At 39.6% G+C, this 22,726-nt stretch overlaps 6 protein-coding genes across 7 annotated transcripts in view; 2 read left to right on the top strand and 4 right to left on the bottom strand.

The window, feature by feature from the left end:
- Positions 1-24: 24 nt before the first annotated feature.
- Positions 25-2,072, bottom strand: LOC104826929. Its single transcript, XM_010559906.2, has 3 exons — positions 1,732-2,072; positions 1,423-1,638; positions 25-500 (listed from the first exon to the last, which is right to left on the bottom strand). Exons 1-3 carry the CDS (start codon positions 1,975-1,977, stop codon positions 405-407), a joined length of 558 nt encoding a protein of 185 aa, XP_010558208.1. The 5' UTR covers positions 1,978-2,072; the 3' UTR covers positions 25-404.
- A 357-nt stretch (positions 2,073-2,429) lies between these two features.
- Positions 2,430-4,030, bottom strand: LOC104826919. The gene is made up of 3 exons (XM_010559886.2): positions 3,654-4,030; positions 3,224-3,565; positions 2,430-3,149 (listed from the first exon to the last, which is right to left on the bottom strand). The coding sequence occupies exons 1-3, from the start codon at positions 4,014-4,016 to the stop codon at positions 2,667-2,669; spliced, it is 1,188 nt and encodes a 395-aa protein (XP_010558188.2). The 5' UTR covers positions 4,017-4,030; the 3' UTR covers positions 2,430-2,666.
- Positions 4,031-6,416: 2,386 nt separating this feature from the next.
- Positions 6,417-9,515, top strand: LOC104826912 (protein indeterminate-domain 1). Its single transcript, XM_010559872.2, has 4 exons — positions 6,417-7,302; positions 7,406-7,802; positions 7,905-8,167; positions 8,557-9,515. Exons 1-4 carry the CDS (start codon positions 7,179-7,181, stop codon positions 9,282-9,284), a joined length of 1,512 nt encoding a protein of 503 aa, XP_010558174.1. The 5' UTR covers positions 6,417-7,178; the 3' UTR covers positions 9,285-9,515.
- Positions 9,516-10,540: 1,025 nt separating this feature from the next.
- Positions 10,541-13,084, top strand: LOC104826899 (probable protein phosphatase 2C 80). 2 transcript variants are annotated; one of them, XM_010559860.2, is made up of 5 exons: positions 10,541-10,797; positions 11,066-11,612; positions 11,949-12,255; positions 12,368-12,517; positions 12,637-13,084. In XM_010559860.2, exons 2-5 carry the CDS (start codon positions 11,074-11,076, stop codon positions 12,919-12,921), a joined length of 1,281 nt encoding a protein of 426 aa, XP_010558162.1. In that variant the 5' UTR covers positions 10,541-10,797; positions 11,066-11,073; the 3' UTR covers positions 12,922-13,084. The 2 variants fall into 2 exon arrangements, with proteins under 2 accessions (XP_010558162.1, XP_010558153.1); XM_010559851.2 differs by lacking the exon at positions 10,541-10,797 and having other exon boundaries at positions 10,818-11,612.
- A 589-nt stretch (positions 13,085-13,673) lies between these two features.
- On the bottom strand, positions 13,674-15,260 carry LOC104826891 (homeobox-leucine zipper protein ATHB-53). The gene is made up of 3 exons (XM_010559838.1): positions 14,997-15,260; positions 14,561-14,898; positions 13,674-13,987 (listed from the first exon to the last, which is right to left on the bottom strand). The coding sequence occupies exons 1-3, from the start codon at positions 15,085-15,087 to the stop codon at positions 13,769-13,771; spliced, it is 648 nt and encodes a 215-aa protein (XP_010558140.1). The 5' UTR covers positions 15,088-15,260; the 3' UTR covers positions 13,674-13,768.
- A 6,898-nt stretch (positions 15,261-22,158) lies between these two features.
- Positions 22,159-22,726, bottom strand: part of LOC104826884 (UDP-glycosyltransferase 72E1) — a 1,944-nt gene continuing 1,376 nt past the window's right edge. Inside the window, exon 2 of the mRNA XM_010559826.1 lies at positions 22,159-22,726. Coding sequence (XP_010558128.1) covers positions 22,396-22,726 — 331 coding nt within the window. The 3' untranslated portion in view covers positions 22,159-22,395.

Genomic DNA, 22,726 nt, shown 5'->3' with positions numbered 1-22,726 from the left:
GATTTTTCAAATACGAATAAAGCATTCCACTGACTACGACCATACAAAGTAGCAGAAGATTGGCCCAAGCCCAATGTAATAAGATTAATGGGCTTATTATATCTCTTAGAGCCCGTGTTACTCACATGGACAACAAAACTACGTTATAATGCTCAAAAACCTATCACTCTTTTACCTTTTTATTTCATACAAAAAGAAAATAAAAATCAGCTTTGCAGAATAACGCAAAAAAATGAAAATTTTTGTATCGCATAATCCCTATAACGACGATTTATGCCCTTGTTTGAAGAAAAAAACCACACTAGACATGGGCATTGCTGGTCACGTTTTATCTTTTGGGCATGAAGTATATACCTCTGTGTTTCCCCCTTCGACAAACCAGCGGCAAAGCGAAGGGAGATCGATCAGAAGATTCTGGAGAGATGGCTGTTTGGTTCCGGATTTTGGACAACTCCTCCTTTGTCCGCAAGTCTTAGAGTCTTCGCCAATTCTCGTACGTTCTGCGACATGAATGCAGACACGGACAATGTTAGCACACACGCTTTTCAAGTGTATAATGTGCCTCTGCACGTCAATTCTTGGTCAAAACCCAAGATCAATTGTCTTGTTATAGAGCATCCTAAAGTGAAAATTACAGTCTTACAGAACAGGGACCTGAGAACTATGACATCGACTCTTAACCAACTGGCTCAATAAGGCTGAAAGATGAAAGAGAGACATCCATGACAAGGTTGCCTTCCCTAGTCAATATCCATTAGATCCTATGGCCAATCTCAGAAATATTGTCAAAAGCAATTGACCAAACAACACACTTGGGCATATCAGATCTCAATGTTCAAAAGGATAGCATGGCAAAAAAAAAAGAAAAAAAGCTTGTAGTGTTAGCGGATCAAGATGGATTAATACGGGCTGAATCTATGCTAGAGACTTGATAACAGATTGTATCCAGACCGACAAACTCCATCCATCCCTCCTCTAGTTAGCCGGATTTCTCGACTAAGACGGAAGCCATGCCTAATCAACTCGATGCCGAAATAACCTTTCTTCAGGCTAAGGTAAACTGGCCTGCACATAATCTACAGATCTCCTAAAGGAGCTCTTGGTGCGCTGGTAAAAGCTCAAACCCATCAACCAGCTCATTAGGATTGTACAGCATTAAGATTTCTGGTAAAGGCAATCCCTTTTTTACTAGTTGGCAATCAATCTCTCAGGAGTATCCGATGGGGATACTGATATCAAGCTTTATCTTCCAATTCAAGCTGAAGGGAAAAGCTTCAAACCCGTGTATAATCGACTCAAACACGAAGGGAATCATGGCCCCAACCCTAAAAATCTAATGCATTCAGTGGACAGCCAAGTCGAGGACATAAAAGGAGCAAAGCAAAAGCAACTTAGAAATCAAATTTAGCAGTAAAGCATCACCGTTGAATGAGCCGGAGGAGGATCTATGACAACAGAGCGAACGGACATCCTGGCGATCTCCGTAGTGGCGGCCTCTTTTACGCCAGGAACATCGCTACTGAGCTCTTCGTAAGCAGCCTCGAAGGCCTCCTGCCAAAACCTCGGCAATCTGATCCTCCGGCCATTGGTGTACACATCCCACATGTGCTTCACCACCTTCTCCCTCTCCTCCATTTCCTACTCCCAAATCCAAACCCCAATCGACTGAGCAAAAAAAAAAAAACGAAACGAGAAAACAAGATCACGGAGACGGCGAAAACAGGAACTCACGAGAACATCGAGATCCTCGTGGATCGGGGAGTCGAAGTCGTCGGAGAATCGATTGAGGTTTCCAGCGGACCACCGGAGAGTCACGGTGCCGGTGAACATTGACCAGAAGGCGAGCAGTAGAATCGCAGCCAAGGCCCAAAACTTGTAGCGACCTTTCCCGAACAACGCCGAATCTCCGGCGTCCTTCTTCGCATTCCCCGCCGTCGAAGCGGCATTGCTTATGGGAAGGGTATCGCCATCCTTCATTGGCGCCGAAACTGAAACAGAAATTCGGGTTGCAAAATCTGAGAGAGCGAAGGAAAATCACCGAACATGTCGTCGATATATATATATAACACCCTAAGTAAGTAGGCGCATACTTTTCTTTTCTTCCGTTCCATATGCTTTTAGGCAAACAAATTTTATATTTATGACCTGACATAATCGCATTCTAATTTGTAACATTTCTTCAGAGGTCCAAAATGGCATTGCTCCTTGCTCTACAAACTCTTGTTAGAGTAAATAAATTTGCCATAAGGAAAAATGTAACCCATGCCTACTTTTTATATGCGCATAATAATACCACAACTCATTGTTGCACTTGCAACTCTTTTTTTTTTTTACAATTTTAATGGCTCTTCGACCCATTTAATCATGAAGTGATGTATATATTCATGTGAATGCACTTACAACTTATTGTGAATGCCGACAAAAAAATATTCATGCAAGTATAATTTGATATTTATGTCAAAATTATTAAAGTTGGATTCTTTCGCCGACAGAACATTCGTGTTTCTCGACAAATTGGGGGAAGCCAAAATAATCGAAGGCAAGGCATCGAACTCACGGATTTGGTTTGAACCCTAAAACCTCTCTTCACGCTAACCCCCTAAACGATTGCATTCTTCGAAATCCAAAAAACTTCTGATTCTCAGTCTGATCTATTACCAAAACCCTCATTCTCCGATCTTCAATTCGGCCGGAGGAAGGAAATGATCAACGGAGAGACCCCATACGTTGAAATCGACCTCCTCGATGCGCCACTTCTCCGTCATCTGTCTCCGGTGGTTCGCCGACGCCTCTCCGTACCGGAAAACCGTCACGGATGTACGTCCGCCGTGGGCGATGTTGACGTTGTCGACGTACCTGTAATCGTCCATCACCGACTCGGCGCTCGTCTCCCAGAAAACGTCGTCGTCTTGCTTGGTCCGCATCCGCAGAAGCCTCGAGTCCTCGAACTGGATCAGGAGCCCCGATCTCTGGCTGAAGTACCCCCAGATCGTGTGGTGTATGATCTCGTAGTTTGGACCGCTCTGAGCCTCTCGCACCGCCGGGCTCGTCTCCAGCTTCAGGATGAAGCAATCCTCCCCGCCGATTATCTTCTCCCCGATGCAAGTCGCGTCCAGGAACAGGTTCGCCGTCGATCGAGGATCCAATCCCTAGAATTTGCCAAACCCGGTCAAGACGTCGATCGGTACGATGTTGAGTTGAGAAGAAGTGGAGATTGAGAAACCTGTAAGAAGCGGCGGAGGGGTCGGGGAGGTCCGGTGGAAGGAGGAGACTGCTGGTTCGAAGAGTGACGCCATGAAAGCCGGCCGTTGCTACCGGAGACGACCTTGCAACCGGAGACGACGAGCTCCATACACCAGAGGTCAGGATCTTTCTGCCATAGAACGAACCCACCCATCTCGTCGGTGCTCTTGAGATTGGCGCCGGAGTCATCGCCTTGGTGAAACTCCGACGCCGTCATCTTCACCTCTCCGGTCACGCACATGCTGTTCACCGCGTTTATCGCCGCCTGCCCTCCCGTCGCCGCTATGTACTGCTGCACTATGTACTTCGCCGTCGACGCTTGCTGCGTTCCAAATCATCACACAGACACGTTTACATATATACACAGATACATATATACGTACAATGTGTGGGTGGGTGGTGTGACTCACAATGGAGTTGTCTTTGACGGGCTTGTGAAGGGAATGGCCGAGCTGGACCTGGAGAGGGATGAGAGGGGAGCCGACGAGGTAGAGGAGGAACCGCAGCTCGTTGATTCGGGCGGCGATCAGCGGCTGCGACCACTTGTCGGAGGTCTGAGCTTTCATCCACGTCAGCATGTTCTGCCATCTCAACGCCACGTTGGTCCCCATACTCGAGAACATCTCCTCAGGTATTGGAACCTCCAACACTGTCTCCAATCCATCTTCCTTGTCTATGTTCGGGCACAGTTTCCTCATCCGTATCATGATGTTTTGTGTCGTTACTATTAGGATGATGATGGCTCCAGATTCCTGACAAAAGGATCCAACCATTTTCAGCAAAAAAAAAAACAACAAAAAACAAGTAATTCTGAATCTTAATCGACTATTTTTAGCATTTTAATTCGATCTACACATGTGGTTGTCATTTTCTGTAGGCTTTGTTTTTTCTATTTTTCCGAGAGGCCATTCGTTTATCGTTCTTCGTATTTACGCACTGACGATTCGAACAATAATGATATGTCGTGGTTACTATACCATATGGTCCGGCCCAAGAAACTGCATCCTCAATATCTAACGGTTCTAACATGCATCTTCGCCTAACTCGCATGTTTCCAAACTATCTGCGTTTAGATGAATGTATATGTATGTGTGTGTGTATATATATGTGGGTGGCGGTCTATATGAGTTGGGATGCTGTCACGTCATCGAATTTCTAATTTACTATAAACGAGTAAAGTTATAAATTATACAAAATTGCAACAATTAGTAATTATGATCGTAAAGAGTTGTTTTAAAAATTTTAATATTCATATAAAAGGGACATCTTGGATATGTATACGTAAGTGCTCCGGTTTGGATATACCCATAAATGCCAAGAAAATCTATTGTTTGCTGCTCATAAATGCTTTTGGATTTATTGTATGGTCCATGGAGCGGCTCGGAATTCTACGATCGTTTCTGAACGCGATTTTTTTAGGGTATAATGTAGTTATTTTATTCCCAACACCTGCTTTTTTATTTTCGGAAATAGTTCAATAATATGGATATATAATACACCTATGAACAATGGATACACGGATTCAGATATTATTAATTTTGGGTTTGTAAATGAAAATGGATGGAAGTCACATAACTCCAACGGGGACAAGACAATGAAACCGGAATCAGCTCTTGTCTCTTTCAATAATTGCCCTAATACTCGGCGCGAGGCGAAGCAATAATTGGACTCGCCAGGTCCATGCCATGCAATGCAAGCTTTGGACGATCACTTTTTCCGAAACATTATAACATAAAATTTCTTTATAGATTTTGAATAATATTACGGCGCTTTCATATGTCAACGTCAGTGAAATATGCAGGCACCGAGACAAATAAGTATCTTGTTATATAAAATAAGGGGGGAAAAATGATTATAAGTTTGATTTGAATGAATATTGGATAGCGGTTGAAACTATTTCTGGGCCACAGATGATGGATTTTATAAGCTGGCGAAATTGTTGTTCTGGAGAGGAGTGGGGCCCATAACACGCCTAAAATAATATTGCTTTTGAAACTAATAAAAAAGGGTCATAAAAAGGGGCCAAACAAAAATAAATAAATAAATAAATAATGTTACAAAGTCAATGCTGGTCTTTGATAAAAGGAGCATTGCCATCGTTATCTTTCATTACGTTTTCTATAAAAATCTAATGTAAATCATTCTTTTTTTTTTCTCACAATAACTCACACAAGTTGGTTTGTTCCCCCCCCCCCTCTCCCACACAAGGTATCATCGTTGTTGATCCAACGGCCATAATCATCGCTACATGACACGTGGCGGAACCATAGCAGTTAAGAGAGAAAAAATACATGAAAATATCCGGATCAACAAAAACGTTAGTTTAGGGCTGCAGAAAGTCAAAGTCAACAAATCAGACGAACGCATGCAATTAATGTAATCGGAACAAACAAAATTCGACTTCGAAAACTCCGCTACACGACAAATTCCACCGTAACTTTTTTTTTAAAAAAATTATTTTTTGAAATTCCGCGTTATTAGTGACAAATAAATCGGAATTTAATTTCAAGGGAGCATTTTGGTCCGACAACGGGAAGGTAATGTAATGTAAAACGGATAAGGACAAGGAAACGACAGTAACGTTGAAACCCCCCCCCCCCCCCCCGCCTTCTCCAAACTTCATGCTTATCTATTTTAATATTTTTCTATTAAATTAATCACTTCCATCTTTTTCGTCTATAATTCTCAAATCTCAGTCACGGGTCCTTGGTTAAATTTTTGTATATATATTATTCTTCACGCTGTAATCTCGTCGTTATTATATCTATAAACTTATTACGGAACATTTCATCTGAAACATTCATGACCGATGATTTTTTTAAGGAAAAGAAGCCGCTAAATAAATCTCAATTTATCTATTTTTATTCCAATGCACCTTAGTGTGGTCCGTTCGGCATACACGGCCTAGAGATTGCAAGGAATAAAATTACACTATTATTTTGATGAAATATCAACGACGTTATCCGAAATTCCAAGCATAAAATACAAAATGCATAAAAGAAATGAGATTTCAAAGGTCAAATAATCCATTACACAATTATGGATTAAAAAAATTATTGAAAATGGGACGAGAAAATCATTAACTTCCGCTTTTACTATGAACACAAATGTCGTTTAGGGGAGAAAAGAACACAAATCTTTGCCGTGGAGCAACCAACTGTTCAGACCTCGGTGTTTTTTTATACCGTCGTTTCGTTAACGTCCATACATGTTATCTTTAAATCCTACATATGCCGAAAAATAGATTTAAAAAAGAGAGCATACGGGAATCGTATTTTCAGATAGATACATACTCGAAAAGTAAATCACAGCAGTCCACAGAAAAAAAAACAATTGTTTGGAGAGAGAAGGTCATATCTCTCGGAAGAAGAGAAGAAAAAGCTTTCACACCAAGCATAGGGAGGGAGCCGCCTTATTTCTGCACACATGTCTCTTTAGCAGAAGAAACCAAATCTCTTTTTTTTTCCTCAGGACGCCGGAAGTATCAGATTCCATCGCCGGTGACCGGAGATCGGAGAGAAAGAGAGGGATTTTGGGTTTTGATGGGTTATTACGGGAGTTGTGATGTTTTGAAATTTTAAATCTTAAATCTTTTTGGGAGGGGGGGTCAGACAGGCTTATCAGAAAAGGTAGGTGCGAAAAGGGCTAAAAGAAGTTTTACGAAAAGCAGATTGACTGGTAGCTCAAGAACTCCGAGGGGGATAGATTTAGAGAGAGAGATTTAGTAAAAGAAGAAGAAGAGGGCATGAGGAAGAAGACGATAAATCCCAGAAGAAATCTGATCGGCTGCAATTTGTCTTTCTTGTCTATGGGTTGAACCCAGATTTGTTCACTTCTCTCTTTCCTTTGGTCTTACTTTTTTTCCTGTGTTTGCTTGGGAAAAAGGGGCAAATTTTGTCTAGTTTTCAGTTTGGTGGTTTTGTTTTTCTTTAAACATGCCGGTCGATTTGGATAACTCATCCACAGTTTCCGGCGACGCAAGCGTCTCATCCACCGGAAATCAAAACCCACCTCCCAAATCCGCCGGAAAAAAGAAGCGTAACCTCCCCGGCATGCCTGGTTACCTCCAAAATCCCTACTTTCTCTGTTGATTTTGTTTTTTTCTCTCTTACATAAATTTGGTTTTTTTTTTCTGATTTCTGTTGCTGTTAATGGGTTTCAGATCCAGACGCGGAAGTCATAGCTCTGTCGCCGAAAACCCTACTGGCGACGAACCGATTCGTCTGCGAAATCTGCAACAAGGGTTTCCAGCGTGACCAGAATCTCCAGCTCCACCGCCGCGGCCACAATCTGCCATGGAAGCTCCGGCAGAGATCGAGCAAGGAGGTGAAGAAGAAAGTCTATGTTTGTCCGGAGCCCACTTGTGTCCACCACGACCCGTCTCGCGCGTTGGGCGATCTCACCGGCATCAAGAAACACTTCTGTCGGAAACACGGCGAGAAGAAGTGGAAGTGCGAGAAATGTTCGAAGAAATACGCCGTTCAGTCCGACTGGAAGGCGCACTCGAAGATTTGCGGCACCAAGGAGTACAAATGCGACTGCGGCACTCTGTTTTCCAGGTTCGCTGCGAAATAATGACCAAATTTGATCCTTGTTGCCCCTCCCCACTCTCAGATTCTTCTTGGTTTTTAACATCTGTGTTTCGTTCGATTCTCTTGCAGGAGAGATAGCTTCATAACGCACAGAGCGTTCTGTGACGCCTTGGCTGAAGAGAGCGCGAGAAACCATAACCATGGCAAGAAGCAGAATCCTGAAATGGCTAGCCGGAAAAATCTGGAGCCCGATCCGAAATCTCCAATCGCCGCTCATTCTCCGCCGCCGCCTCTTCCTCCGGCCCCACCTCCAGCTTCCGTGGCGGCGGCAGCTGCGGGTCAGGTGGATGCCAAGCCTGCTAAGGTCATGCCCTTGTCCATTCAGCGTTCAGGTAACATTCTTCGCCTGAATTCCAAATTCGGAAAATTTGGCTAATTGGACCGCGTTTTGTCCTGATACGAAGTGTTTCTTCGCGGCTTAGCCAAATCAAGAACGCCAAGTGAACTTCTGTTATGTGTTCTCTGTCATTAGCGTTCTTGGAGTTTTGTAGCTTTTGTCAGTTAGCGGCGTTTTTTCCTCTCTCACAAGCATGTCTCTGTTAAAATATTATGTCCAGCGTTCTTATTCGATGGCTGATTCTTTATGATAAAGAAATCAAAGATATGAAAAGCGTGATTGGGTCTGCTTTTTCCCCAGTTTTAAAGTTCATACATTTATTAAAGGAAAGTCTCAAACTTTATGTCATGACCCTTCTGATATTTGTCTTTTACGGTTCCTTAGCCGCAGAATCACCAGAAAACCCTCCTGAAGCAATCCAGGAAGCTCCAAGGACGATCGGTTTAAATGCCATCGCCAGCAATAACACCGCCTCAGATCCAGACACCAACGATGGTAACAGTGATGGTGTGTTCGCAGGCCTGTTCTTGTCTTCCACAGCTACTCCCAGTCTATATGCTTCTTCGACAGCTTCACCCAGTCTCTTCGCACCATCCAGACCAATCGAGCCCATCTCTCTACGCCTCTCGACGAATCACGGGTCATCCTTGTTTGGGTCTACGCTGCAGGACCCAGCTCAGTTCCCGAACCCTCCTCCTCCGGCTCAGCCAGCCATGTCCGCCACCGCTCTGCTTCAGAAAGCAGCCCAGATGGGGGCTTCAGGGGGTTCATTGCTTCGTGGGTTAGGCATAGTTCCATCTTCTTCGTCGACTATGGAACTAAGCAGCAGCCACGACACGTCTCTGGCTCCTGGACTCGGACTGGGACTGCCTTGCGGAGGTGGCAACGGCTCCGGTTTGAAAGAGCTTATGATGGGAAACTCCTCAGTGTTTGGTCCGAAGCAGACAACACTCGACTTTCTGGGGTTAGGAAGGGCGGTTGGGGGAAGTGGGAGTCCAGGTGGCGGACTGTCTGCTCTGATAACCTCCATTGGAGGCGGTGGCGGCTTAGACGTCACAGCTTCGTTTGGGGCGGGAGAGTTTTCCGGCAAGGACATGGGTAGGAGCTCGTAGGGACAGAAGACGGATGGACGTAGAAGAAAAACCCTTAGTATACAGTAAGTGTAGTGTGTCGGAGAGATGGGTTTTAGATCTCTGGCTCTTTGTTTTTAGCTTTAGTTTCTTGCCCTTTGGTGGGTTTTCCATAAGAAGTACATACAGTTTCTCGCAACGAAGAAACTTCCATCTTTGAAAAAAAAAATTATTTAAATTCGTTTCGTGGTAATAATCTGAATCTTGTACTCAGATTGTTTCTTTTTTTTTTTTTTAATACGAGAATGCAGTTTAAGTCCATTTTTTTATGGAGAAGGTTAGATGGCGGTCATCTTTGAAACGCATTATAAAAATATAACACGTGAAACACTACAAACTTGGGCAGTCTCGACTCGATATCTTGTACTATGTTAAGAAAATAAACTACTTTATAACACGAATTTTTATAAATATGTGTAAAGAACATGTTATATAATATGCTTGTTTTGAGCGGAAAGATGACCATTTGTACAAAGGGGACTGAGGAAGAGGAAGAAGACGACGGAGAAAACAAAGGGGAAAATGCGTGTGTGACTGTAAAATTCGATAAGCAATAAATGAGACGAGATGATGAATGAATGATATATGGTGTCCGAATAGATCTCCACGACTTGCCTGGAAGAGAGAACCGTGTGGGAAACTGTCTTAAATTTAATAAGCTTAGGGGTCCACCTGTTACAAAAATATATATAATACATTTCGGTGCAATGGTATATCTATAATCTATGATATCGAACATAACTTTTTTTTTTAAAATAAAAAAGCTAACAATACCCCCAGGCTCACAAGACTTGTTCAGTATAGGCCCAAGGCCCATATATTAATCTATCTCGATCAGCATATACCCTAATTATAATTTTAATTTAATGATGAACAATCACGTAACAAATATCTGAACGACAAAGTAAATACTTTGAATGTTACAACTTTTTTACTTCTTCTATGGAGTACTGTTACAAGGGTTAAAACAGTAATGTTTACAAACTTGGTTATTTCAGTGTTGCAATAAATAGAGTTTCCCTAAATTTAGAGTTCGAAATTCTAAATTTTCCCAAAAATATTTATATTTAATTATTAGATCTTAAAGTCTTTAATTTGGAATTGGAAACTTCAAAGGGGCAAAGAAAGATAATTATAATTTTATCAGGAGAAAATGATTTTAATTATAATTTTATCAGGTCATGAGAGAAGGATTCTACTGGGATTTAACCAAGGAACCGAAATTCTTCTGTACCAAATAACTAGGACTAGACAACTTCCGATTTTGGCCCGACTTCGCTACCAAATTTACCGAACAGCCATCGCCTGCAGATTTGGATCTGGTAAGGGCATTTTTCCGATTTCAGTAACCGGAGATTTGTCGTCTCCTCTCTTCTTCTTCTCTTCCTCCCGTGGGCTCACTTCTTCAATCATAAGCCTAATTCCCACACGTACATATAGAGGGGGCGAAAGCACGAGAGGAGACGACGCGAGAAATAGGGCCCAGGTTTATCCGGTAATTGTTTGTCTTTTTTTGCAAAAGATTTGATGTGATGCAATGTTTGGGTTTCACGATTTTTTCATTGTTTATCCGAATTTAAGACCTTTTTTCCCCTTCATCGTTTACCTTATCGGTTTCCCGTTAGCAATTCGTTTCTTTTGATTGTCGGTCAGGGTTTAGTTTCATTAGATTTGATCCCTTTTTCCTTGGCGTTTGACGTCACTGGTTATTGACGTGATCAAAGCTATGAAATTTATGTATCTTCGTTCAATTTTTCGTCAAGGGGTTGAGATGTCAGCCACTGCTTTCTCGAGGTTAAACCCCGTTGGCTATGCTGGGCGTTGTATACTGAAGAATCTCATACCTGGTGAAAGGAGCTTGTTTTCTTCCAATTCTGGACTGTCTCATCTCTCGAGATATGCCACTGGCTCGTTATCCGATGCTTCCCTGTTCCATCTAGCATGGCCAAGCCCTGGAAGGAGACAAGCCATGGCTGCTTCTGGGTCGTTACCTCTCTTTGGGGATGCTTACTGTGATGACTTGGTTATACCATTCGCAAGTGGCTTCGACTTCACTAACCCTTCAGCTCGTATTACTTGCATGAGCATCGGCAAGAGAAAGCAAGCAAAGAGCCTATTCGTTTGCCAGAATTCTACCATTGATCAGCTCCACAAGAGCTCCTTTAGAGGTGCAGGTTTCGGTCAGATGTTGAGGAGTGCTCATACATCGTCCACTGTATGTTTTTCGGTAGGGCCAGCTCATGAATTGTCACTCGGTGGTGATTGTCAAGAGGAAGAGTTTACAGATTCACCTATTTCCTCCTCTTTAAAGTAAGTTGTCTACTCAAATCCCTTTGTTCTGTTTCTCCTCTCTGCTGGAATTGGTAAACTCTTTGTCTGTCACTCTTTTAGAACCCTAGACAGAGCGGGTGGAACATGTAGAGATTATAAAATCTCTGTTTCTCCTTTGATCCAACGAGTCTTTTGCTTTGCTTAGGCATATAACTGAGCAAACTGTTTGAAAAGTCTCTACCTTTTTCTTGAGATTCCATTGAACCATTCTTGGTTACCGAAGAAATGAGGATGTGAAGTTGAATTACAGCATTAGGTTTTGTCTTTCTCATGCTATAAGTTGGTTCTCACGGCCGAATTCCTAATTCTGAGCAGAACCCTGAAGCTTCTTTCGGGGTCGTGTTATCTCCCGCATCCTGCGAAGGAAGAAACAGGTGGAGAAGACGCTCACTTTATCTGCGATGAAGAACAAGTCATCGGAGTTGCAGATGGGGTTGGCGGCTGGGCGGATGTCGGTGTCAATGCCGGATTGTTTGCACGAGAACTCATGTCCTATTCAGTAACGGCAATTCAGGAGCAGGCCAAGGGTTCCATTGATCCATTAATGGTTTTAGAGAAGGCGCATTCTCAGACCAGAGCAAAGGGCTCATCCACAGCCTGCATCATCACCTTGACCGACAAGGTTTTATTGCTTTTACTTGAGCAATTATTACACATTGGCATTGCAATCATACCATCATTATATATGAACATTGTCTTCTTCGCTAATGCAATAGTGGTTGTATCTTGCGTAGGGAATACACGCGATTAATCTCGGGGACAGCGGATTCACGGTGGTTAGGGAAGGGACCACTCTGTTTCAGTCGCCAGTTCAGCAGCATGGATTCAACTTCACCTATCAACTCGAGAGTGGAGATGGAGGTGATATACCTTCATCCGGTCAGGTCGGTTCAAACTCTCGCCGTTCTGAATAATAGGCAACCTCTATCGAAAATCTTCCTTGGAGTTTCCATGCTGACACGAATGCTTCCCCAAGTTTGATTCAAAGTTGAAAATTTTTCAGGTTTTTACGATTCCTGTGGAGAGTGGGGATGTAATCGTGGCGGGGACGGACGGATTGTTCGACAATCTGTACAACAACGAGATAGCGGGAGTGGTGGTGAGTTCAGTGAGAGCGGGCTTAGACCCGAAATCCACGGCTGAAAAGATGGCGGCATTGGCCCGTCAGAGAGCAGTGGATAGGAACCGGCAAACACCCTTCTCTGCGTCAGCTCAGGAGGCTGGATACAGATATTATGGCGGAAAGCTCGACGACATTACCGTTGTCATCTCTTACATAACTGCTTAAAAACTGGCGGTAGGACAAATGATATAACCTGTACGGTCGGAGAATGTTATGGAGATGTGGTGGTACTTTGACCGATGGGCTGATTTTGTTCAAGTATTGAATTGAAAAGGGCCAATTTCCATTTTTTTCCGTTCTATATATATAAAAAAAACTTAGTTTGTGATGAAAATGTTGCGGAAATTCAGAATTTATATGCCCGTTTAGGGATCTGCTTTAGCATTTTGATTTTCAAATAAAAAAATATTCGAAAACCATAACTTTTTCAAAAAAAAAAATTATCAATAAAATTCAAGACGAACCTAATGATATTTTTTTTGAAAATATTGAATTTTTTATAAAAATTTTTGTTTTAAAAATATTTTTTTAAACTAAAAATACAGTGTTCGAAGCGAATAAAAAGATCACGAATTTAAAAAATTCAATATTATCAATAAAATCTGAAATCGAATCTAAATTCAATATAAAAGAAAAAAAGAATGATTATAATGTTTTTAAAATCAAAATAAATGAATTTGAACCGAAACATGAATAATCGATCCCTAATATATTTTTTTTTTATGTTATAGTGGGATTATGTAGGTCCTAAATCTTAATCGTGAGTAGAATCATCCATGCCTGTTTCGATTTGGTTTCGTTGATCTCCTCAATCCGCTAGGTGGGGTGAATTAGCATCTATTCATGACGATTAGTGCTTTAATGATGCAATTATACACAAGTTTTCCTTTTTTCTCACATATATGGAAATTGTTTTGGAACACTAAAATTTTCATTAAGTTGTTAAAAGCATGCAGACACACATTTACATACACTATCTACGCCTCCCCGACCATTTCTTTTAATGGTTAGATTACACATAAGGGCCGTCAATCCATTCCATGTTTTGAATGTAGAATGGGTTGATGTCATATTCGGTTTCTGGTGCGAAATTTCCGAAGAATGGAACATCGATGGCTTCGAATGAGAGAGATGAAGCCGAGCTGTTGTTGCCTGACGCTCCTTCACTCCTCTCCGTGAATCTTCGAATCTCTTTTTCAGCTTCAGACAGTTGCTCTTTCAGTTTAATTACCTACAAATGCCATTGTAATAATTTTTTTTTATCAAATTATAAAACTTATTTCTATTAGTAGATGATTATAAAAAAAAAAGATATAAAAAGTTGCACTCGCAAACAAAATTTTTTACGGTTAATTTTTTGAACTTGCACAGATTATCCTATTTCAGATATTTTTATGTCTGCAAGGTTATAGAATTTTGTTTCCCTGTTATTATTATTAATTTGTATGTCAGTTTTTTTGTCACAATTTATTAGTTCTGCCTTTGTGTTTACATCGAGTTTTTTTGAGCCCAGGGCTTTCAGCTTTCAAATATTCGTGGGCCCATTGTTCTTTTTGTTATAAAAAAACAAAAATATATAAAATATATTTAGCCCTTAAAACCAGTCAGTGATGGAGCACCTAAGCCCACGGGATTGAATATTTAATTGAGGAAATTTGCTCTTTACTGCATCAGACACATATATTTAATCAAGTAAATTATTTATACGTCACAAAAATATAAATACCAGAAACAGAAATGATCTCCGAATATATAAATAAATAAATAAATAAAACTGTGGTGAAATGAAGAGAAGAAGAAGTACCTGAGACTCGAGGTGGCATTTCTGAAGGACAACGTCGTCATGGAGAGACTTGAGTTTGGAGAACTCTTCCTCGAGCTTCTTGGTCTTCCAACGAGCCCTGCGGTTCTGAAACCAGACAGCGACCTGTCTCGGGTCCAGCCCCAGCTCGGAGGCCAGCCTCTCTTTCCTCTCCGACTCCAGCTTGTGCTCGCTCCCGAAGCTGAGTTCGAGCAGGTTGGCTTGCTCCTCGTTCAGCTTCCTCTTCCTCGCTCCCATCCCCATCTCCATCTCCTCCGCCGGTGATGGCGCCGACCCTCTGTTCCTCCTCCTCCTCCTTCTCGCCGGCGGTTTCGCCTCACCTGATTTTCACATAACAACTGAGACGTCTTTCTATATATATATACACACACACTCTGACATATACACATAGAGTATATATATAAATATATATGTATACCTTGCAAAGGGGGCGTTTGGATGCAGGGGCCTGAAGGGTACAAGTGAGACACAAACATCAAGTGCTCCTCCATCTTTTGATGAGTATCCATTTTTACCTCTCTCTCTCTCTCTGATCTCGTTTTCAGACAGTGTTTTGAGTTTTTTTCAATCTTTCTGTTGCTTTGTGAATATGATGATGGAATGAGTGTGAGTGTGTGTGTGTGTTTTTTTTGGAGGATTTTGTAGGAAGCGTGTGGATGAGAAGGACCTTGGAGGCTAAGGAGGGTTTTATAAGCATGGAGAGTTGTCGTTGTGGCCCCATAATTTGTAAATTGATTATTATATTTAAATAAATAAAATATGCTAAACCTAAATAATCTCCTTAGGATTATTTCAAAATTGTTATACCGTACTATTCATGGTTATTTACTAAAGTATGTGATGAACAGCTTTTTTTAAAATATATATATATATAAATAAACGAATCATAAATTGAGATCATTGTTTCATAGCATGTACATGTTGGAAACCTAACTACAACTACAACCATAGCAACATTAATTATACTTATGACGCAAACTTTGTTTTCCGGTTAGGTTTTGTGTATATATCAATCCATGGGAGTTTATATAAAACATATACTCATCCCAAAGGCATGGTGTGTGTGTGTGTGTGTATATATATATTGCTTAAGGATGTAGATAATGAAGCTAGAAAATCTTAAGAGTATAGAACCATAAGTGTTTGATGAGGATGATCTCGGATAGATTTCACAACCAAAGCAAAGAAACACCTCATGGATTTGTATTTAAAATTGATGGGGTAATTTGATTTTTTTTTTAAATTTATTTAAGATGTTATTGACATTCGGTGGACAGTAAATAAATTATTGGCGAAATCAATGTCAGAGGTTTATTAGAAGGAGAATTCCGGGAAATAATAAGGTGGGTGAAATTTGGATAAGATTGTTGTGGATCCCCAACACAAGCCGCATAAAAGTTAGTAAACAAAGTGAAATTTTAAAGAAGGAGAAAGCAAAATGAACATAAATAAATAGCAGGAAGAGGAAGAAGTGAGAGCAAATGTCGCGATGGAATTTTGCAGTCGCTGTCGGACCATGTCTTTTTCCATAGCTTTTCTTCGTCCCGTGGCTCGAGACCCTTTGAAATTAATCAACTTTCTTCTCTCTAAATATATTTCTTTTTTACTGCAAATTGACGAGAATTCAAAATTCTTACCAGTGATTTACCCAGGAAGGTTCTTTAGTTTATCCCTGTAATTATTCAGCCGTAGCATGTTTTTTTACTCTCTCTCTCTCTCTCTCTCTATATATATATATATATATATATATATATATATTGATAGTGGATTATTTATTGTAGTTATTATCGTTATTTATTTTATTTATAAGACTATTTTTTGGAATAATTAAAACGAGTAACTCGGAGATCTATAAGATATATTGTCATGAGGCATCCCATGTGCCACGTGGCACAGGGCACGACAGGCTAAGAGATGGCATCCAAAGACAATTTTGTCCCTTCACTTTATGGTTTATGCGAACGAACGTAGTATCCTCACCGCAAAACACCGGACGGGTCTAAACACGCATCGGAATATTCGAACAAGTCGTCCAACGGCACGTAGTCTACGCTGAAACCCTCACCGACCCTCAGGTCGAACGAGTCGTAACAAGGGATCACATCGTCGAACTCCCAGAACTCGCCGATCCCGGACGAGTCAGACGAGACTCGGACCAACTCGGTCAAGTACTCGTCATCCACGTTCTTCTGCGCCGCGCATGCTCTCTCTCTCTCTCTCTCTCTATATATATATATATATATATATATATATATATATTGATAGTAGGTCTCCCAATAAATGCTAATAAAAGACATAAAAAAAAATAGTCTCATCTTTTAGGGAAAAAATGTTCAGAAACATAAGCGGAACAAGATCTTTACTCCTCTTCCGGTTTTATTGTACATCATATGTTTAAAAATTAATTCGTGAAACTTTCTTTCACATGCACGAATAACATGACAAGAACACGGAAATATTAAATAAAGAAAGAGGGAGGATAAACCACCACCGACCCATTAATCCTACGTTTCAGAGTATTTTTGTAACTGATTTCGGGTTGCTGCAAGTTCTTCTCGATCTTGCTCCAATATATATATACATATATTATACACGAGTCGATTCCTATATGTATACATGCATATTACAAGATTCGATCGTGTTCATGTATAATCAAGAAAATTTCAAACGTTCGTGGTACAAAATTATTAAGAAAAACAGCGACGCCTATCAGATTTGGGAAGGCGAAAGATGAATGTGTGTTTCCGGAATTACAGAGGAGGGAACGACCTCGACTCATACGACAAAAAAGGCAGACATGGCGCACTATTTCCGACATTGAATGACGGCTGGGCACGTGAGTCTCACGAGCAGCCTCCCACACTGGAGCGCCATCTTTCCTCAGAGACACTCGATTGGGAACAAGAACTAACGCAGACCCACCGCACGTCTCGCGACCTTATCCCGTCCTTACAGAACAGATATTTCCAAAACAAAACAAAAAGGAGGATTCAATAGCAACAAGTCTTCCACGTAAACCCATTTTCTACCGGGAAATGTCCGAGGGACAGAGATATCAGTACGTACGCATTCAACCACTTTCTCTTATCGTTTTAACCATTTTTTTCTATCGTTTTCTCGGTATAGTGGGTGAAATTTTCTCGGCATCCAATCAGGGGATGAAACAGCGAGTGTTTTGCAGTTGCATGCATGTCCCTACCCAACTTTCACGCCTACGGATAAATATTAGGGGGAGGAAAAAAAACAAATGCGTCAGATACCTTTGTGGACACAACTCAGCAGAAGTCCTTTTTTTTCTCTAGTTGTGGGTAAATTGTCCCGTGGCCCTTCATCATTTTGTCCCCATAATAACAAACTGAAACTCAAGTGTTGAAATTGCTCTCTCTTCTCGATGAACTCGTGTGACTTTTGTTTCCGTGTCATATGGTATGGTTTTGCAAATTAAAACCCTTCAAAGATAACAACATTTGTATTTGTAAAAATATATTCAAATAAAGTCCATCTTATTATTTGACTTGAAATTGTGCGTTGGATATATAACCCTTTTTTTTTTCGCAGACCAATAAAAATTTGGACGAGAAAGGGATGAGGGTGACTAAGAAAGGTTCCCACGGATGTGATGCGATGATCAAAACTCACGTGGGGTGAAACAATTTGCTTGTCCACGTGTCGTTCCCCCGATAAGCACATCCCTGGGACCACTCTTTGCTTTCTTCCACGTGTCATCCAATCTTCGTTCGGGACTCCTCTCCTTGGTCCCGCCATTTTCTATGTTGACTTAATTTCCCTTTGATAATTTTCTATCAAACATTTTTCATATTATATTTAACATTATTTTATTTATCCCATTTTAACCTGGTTTGGATCTCTTATATCTTACACTCCACCGTTAAAATATATAGTAAAAAGGTTATTCCTATGGAATAAAATAATGACTATTATTCTCTCCATTTCATAATATTTGATTTTTAGATAGTTTTTTTCTGTTTTTAAATAATTGTCATTTTAGATTTTCAAAACAATTTTTTAAAATAATTTCTAATTTTATTCTTAATAAAAACTTGAGTTTTTCAAAACAATAGATTATTAATGATAACATCAATCTTTATATTAATAAAGGGTATATATGACTTTTTATTGTTTTCTTAAAAAATGTGAAAAAAAAATAAATAAAACTTCCAAGTATTGTGAAACGGAGGGAGTATATTCTTAACAAAAGTTATTTTTGTTATATATCCAGTTGAAACGTCTATTATTTTCTTCTAAAATATAAAGAACTCATTCTTTTGCAATAAAATTCCACATTAATACAAAAAAAAAAATGGACCAGTACGTATATGCAAATATCAATGGATTTATAATGTGCGTTATCATACTGTTAAATAAAATTTTCCGATCTCTTGAAAAGCATCTATTATTTTCTGTTTATTATATAAAACAAATGAAAAGAATATACAGTCGCCATCTTGGCTTTTTCTTACCAATTAAGCGATGATATTTTTGGTAGACGATCGAGTGATTAACATTATTTATTCAATTGAGGCTTGCGCATTAATTGATTAATTAGTCCGACTTTAGCCTATAGTTCTATATGAAGTATATGTGGATAAGAATTTGTGGTTGCGTACGTTTGTTTGCCACACAGGTTAATTCCGGTTTCGAGACAAAAGACAAAGGTGATAACTAGGTTAAGGATAAGGATTAAACCGATTATATACATATGTATATGTATGTATGTATGTGTTTATTTTTATTAGTTTCTATTGATAATTACAAAAGGCTCGAGTTTGTATAGAAATTAGATGTGGGTGTATTTCCTTATAAGATTGGACGATTTTTAATTCATTTTGAAATGTGTCTATAGCAAAATCGAATATACAATCCATGTATTGAAATCTAGACTACGTTGCTCTTGTAATACGTATTTCCACTCCTTGTTATGTATTTTATTTCAGTAACACTAGGATTGGTCCGTGAGCCACCAACCACCAATTCAAATAAGATGCGCATGGCGGAGGGTAGATTCCTTTATTCTTTGGAAAATATGCTTTTGAGTTGTGATGTATATTTATTCGATATTTTAATCCATAATAATGAAAACTGTTTATTACTTTGGGACTAAAATAATCCTAATTAAATTAAAGAAAAAATGATTAAAAAACGATATGTCATGTTTATCCCGACATTTGCCTCCCTTGTTTCCCGTACTCCAACTCCGTTTAACAGATAGATTATTGGAAGCAAGATTCCATACGATTTTGATTTTGATTAATCAAAATTAAAGCTACCCATTTATTAAGTTTATTATGCTTTTAAATTATTATATCACTTGCGTGGGTTGTCCACTAATTATTAACAATAAACTTGATCCCCGATCTTCAAGATTAGCAGTAATTAACCGATTCTGATTCCTCTCCCCTTTCCCATTGTACGATACGATTTTAAAAAACAATAGTTATGATTATACGCGTAGTGTTTATATATATCTGCATTGAATCACGAGCTGTAGCCCCGAAATTACGCCTTGATTTGGGGATCAAAATATGACTTAATCCGAAATCTGAAATCGGATTAAATCCCCGAAGGTCTAGGTGGATATTTGACTCGGCCAAATAATAATATAATATCCATATCATGGTCCTCTTAGCGTTAATCATAATATTCAATCAACCACTAGTCTAGTTTCAGATTTGTTCTAGGTATGGCTATTTCTGGACTTCTCTTATGTTGTTTTTGTTAATCTTGAAAAAACAAACGATGTAATATATATACATATGTATATATATATATATATATATATTCGTATAAATAATACGAAAGGGAAAAGAACGAACACGTATATTCTTACAGAAACACACATAATTAAATCATACTATATCATATTTTATTATTTCCCTTGTAACCCCAAACACTTTTGAAACCTTGTCGCTTTCCATAAAGTTGACACATAAAACCTCCCCGACAACCAAAGTTATATACATCATGGTCATTTAATATTATTTAATGTCTAATTAATTGTTTTAGACGTTAATTATAAACAAAACCCCATCATGTACTCTTATAATAAGCATACAAACCGTACACAAATTCATGGATGACAAATGGGTCACGTGGAGTCCCCACGGCCCGGTTCGATCGGTTGTGTTCATACGATTCCAAGCTGTCGTCTCCCACAGATATAAACCGGCTTTAAGCAAGCACATGATAACAGCTAATGATCATTATAAATTATGTTTAAATGAACCGTATTGAATATCCTTGCAAATTAACTTGAAACAAGTGTCGTGCTGTGGCGGCGAGATTTGTCTTTAGCGCCAAAGGACTCTGTCGGAATAAACGTAGCTGTCTTGGATCCAAGGACACTATAAAGTAACGATAGCAAGGAATTGTTTTTGCAGTTTTGATTTTAATTGTTATCACATGAAATATCTTCACCACACACATTAATTAATAACTCTGGTTTTCATGTAAACGTTAATGGGGTATTTACATTGATATTTTGTTGATCTACGGCATGATTTCATTTGAGATTTTACATATTGTTGGTTCGATTTTGTTCACAGATATAGAGATAACGAACACATTCTGCCAAAATTAAAAATGGTACATGGGCCCAAAACAAAGCGGTGTATTGGGCTATCTTATATATTGGGCTAATTCTATGTTTAGGTTAAAGATGGCCTAATGCAGTGTACACAGAAGCCCATTAGCCCAATTAAGGTAACGGGGGGAATATTTTTCATTTGTTCCGATAAAAAAAATTGCATTGGTATGTGGATTAAATGGTGATTGAAATCATTACAAGCCATAGGAACTCCAATCCATTAGAGGACGAAAAAAAAAATGACAAGAAAATTTTCATTAAATGATTTTATTGGTCTCATCCCAATTTCAATTGATTGATCGGATAAGATCATGTGCTAATCACTTCTCTCCCGAATTTTATGTGCACCCTTAATTTCACTCTTAACTAGCAATATATTTTCTTCCATAACCAAATAAAAGACTTGCCACCTAATTGTACTCTCGGTGCCATGCGAATTTAAATCAACTCTCTCACTTGAGGGATGGGACCATTATTTTTTTTATATTGAAATGTGTTCTCCAATAGAATGCAAGATTCCTCAACGAAAGGGAAACAATTTGATTTAAATTTTTTTTTTAAGAAAATAAGACAAAATTTAGCTACTCCACCCCCTTTAGTTTCTAGAAGGTCAACCAATACGTGAGATTAGGGAATCTCGAATAATAAAATCATGAATAAGAGGAAAATAAATTAAAATACTGTTCAAGCTCGATACTATCATCCCAACCGATTAGTATTTTAATTAGAGAAGCAAGAATAATGCATAATACGTTTCTAAATCATGGACCAAGTTGTTGGCTTTCTATGTTCTTTCTTGGGCATTGAATAGCGATAATTATTTTGACAATGTGACAATACATTTGTTGTACTATGTTTACCCATTTAATTCGAATATTTTTTTTTGTATTAATTCTGAATTACAATGTGTTTTGCAATAAAAAAAAATGCTTGGACAATTATTTGATCTGTGTGGAATTTATGTCTAACACAATGATAATATCATATGATAAAACATTGTTATTATTTCCATCGCATAAAATCACGAGAAAAATAATAAACATGCAAAAGCATACAACTGAAACATTACATAGATAATAACAGCCAGGACATGATACCGTAACCACCACAACCGGTTATTTACTTAATCAGTTCACGGTTACGACAATATCCCACTGATCCGACCCACTTACCGGCTAAAAACAACACAGAACCGTACAACAACAGCCAATCGCTAAGCACCACGTGCCATGTCAGTGACACGGTCCAAATGAAGTTCGCACTCTTTGGCGAGTTTAGAAAGCGAGTCACGCGCCGACCCGCCGTCATAGCTCAGCGAGTTAGCCGCCGTGTTCATGAGATCCTTCACCCTCCTCCGCATCTCATGCCCTCCTTCCTCCACCATCACTTTCATCACCATCGCTTCGATCTCCGTCCTTGAAATCACGCCGTCCGATGGTAGCTTCTCAGATCGGACGGCTACGCAGAGCTCATCTTCCAGCAGGGCAGCGTTCATCATCTGCTCGGCGAAGAGCGGCCACGCGATCATCGGAACGCCGCTCACG

Source organism: Tarenaya hassleriana, unplaced genomic scaffold (assembly GCF_000463585.1).
Source record: "Tarenaya hassleriana unplaced genomic scaffold, ASM46358v1 Cleome10, whole genome shotgun sequence".
Lineage (NCBI taxonomy): Eukaryota > Viridiplantae > Streptophyta > Magnoliopsida > Brassicales > Cleomaceae > Tarenaya > Tarenaya hassleriana.
Note: the sequence above shows the minus strand (reverse complement) of the source record. Positions and strands in the feature narration are given on the sequence as shown.

Coding starts and splice junctions, on each gene's coding strand:
- LOC104826929 (XM_010559906.2), bottom strand. CDS start 1,977: ATGAAGGATGGCGATACCCTTCCCATAAGCAATGCCGCTTCGACGGCG. Junction 1,639..1,731: donor ACGAGGATCTCGATGTTCTC/GTGAGTTCCTGT, acceptor ATTTGGGAGTAG/GAAATGGAGGAGAGGGAGAA. Junction 501..1,422: donor CTCCTCCGGCTCATTCAACG/GTGATGCTTTAC, acceptor TTCATGTCGCAG/AACGTACGAGAATTGGCGAA.
- LOC104826919 (XM_010559886.2), bottom strand. CDS start 4,016: ATGGTTGGATCCTTTTGTCAGGAATCTGGAGCCATCATCATCCTAATA. Junction 3,566..3,653: donor CCGTCAAAGACAACTCCATT/GTGAGTCACACC, acceptor TTTGGAACGCAG/CAAGCGTCGACGGCGAAGTA. Junction 3,150..3,223: donor CCCTCCGCCGCTTCTTACAG/GTTTCTCAATCT, acceptor GGCAAATTCTAG/GGATTGGATCCTCGATCGAC.
- LOC104826912 (XM_010559872.2), top strand. CDS start 7,179: ATGCCGGTCGATTTGGATAACTCATCCACAGTTTCCGGCGACGCAAGC. Junction 7,303..7,405: donor TAACCTCCCCGGCATGCCTG/GTTACCTCCAAA, acceptor AATGGGTTTCAG/ATCCAGACGCGGAAGTCATA. Junction 7,803..7,904: donor TGCGGCACTCTGTTTTCCAG/GTTCGCTGCGAA, acceptor ATTCTCTTGCAG/GAGAGATAGCTTCATAACGC.
- LOC104826899 (XM_010559851.2), top strand. CDS start 11,029: ATGAAATTTATGTATCTTCGTTCAATTTTTCGTCAAGGGGTTGAGATG. Junction 12,256..12,367: donor TCATCACCTTGACCGACAAG/GTTTTATTGCTT, acceptor TATCTTGCGTAG/GGAATACACGCGATTAATCT. Junction 12,518..12,636: donor ATATACCTTCATCCGGTCAG/GTCGGTTCAAAC, acceptor AAAATTTTTCAG/GTTTTTACGATTCCTGTGGA.
- LOC104826891 (XM_010559838.1), bottom strand. CDS start 15,087: ATGGATACTCATCAAAAGATGGAGGAGCACTTGATGTTTGTGTCTCAC. Junction 14,899..14,996: donor CCAAACGCCCCCTTTGCAAG/GTATACATATAT, acceptor TGTGAAAATCAG/GTGAGGCGAAACCGCCGGCG. Junction 13,988..14,560: donor AATGCCACCTCGAGTCTCAG/GTACTTCTTCTT, acceptor TGGCATTTGTAG/GTAATTAAACTGAAAGAGCA.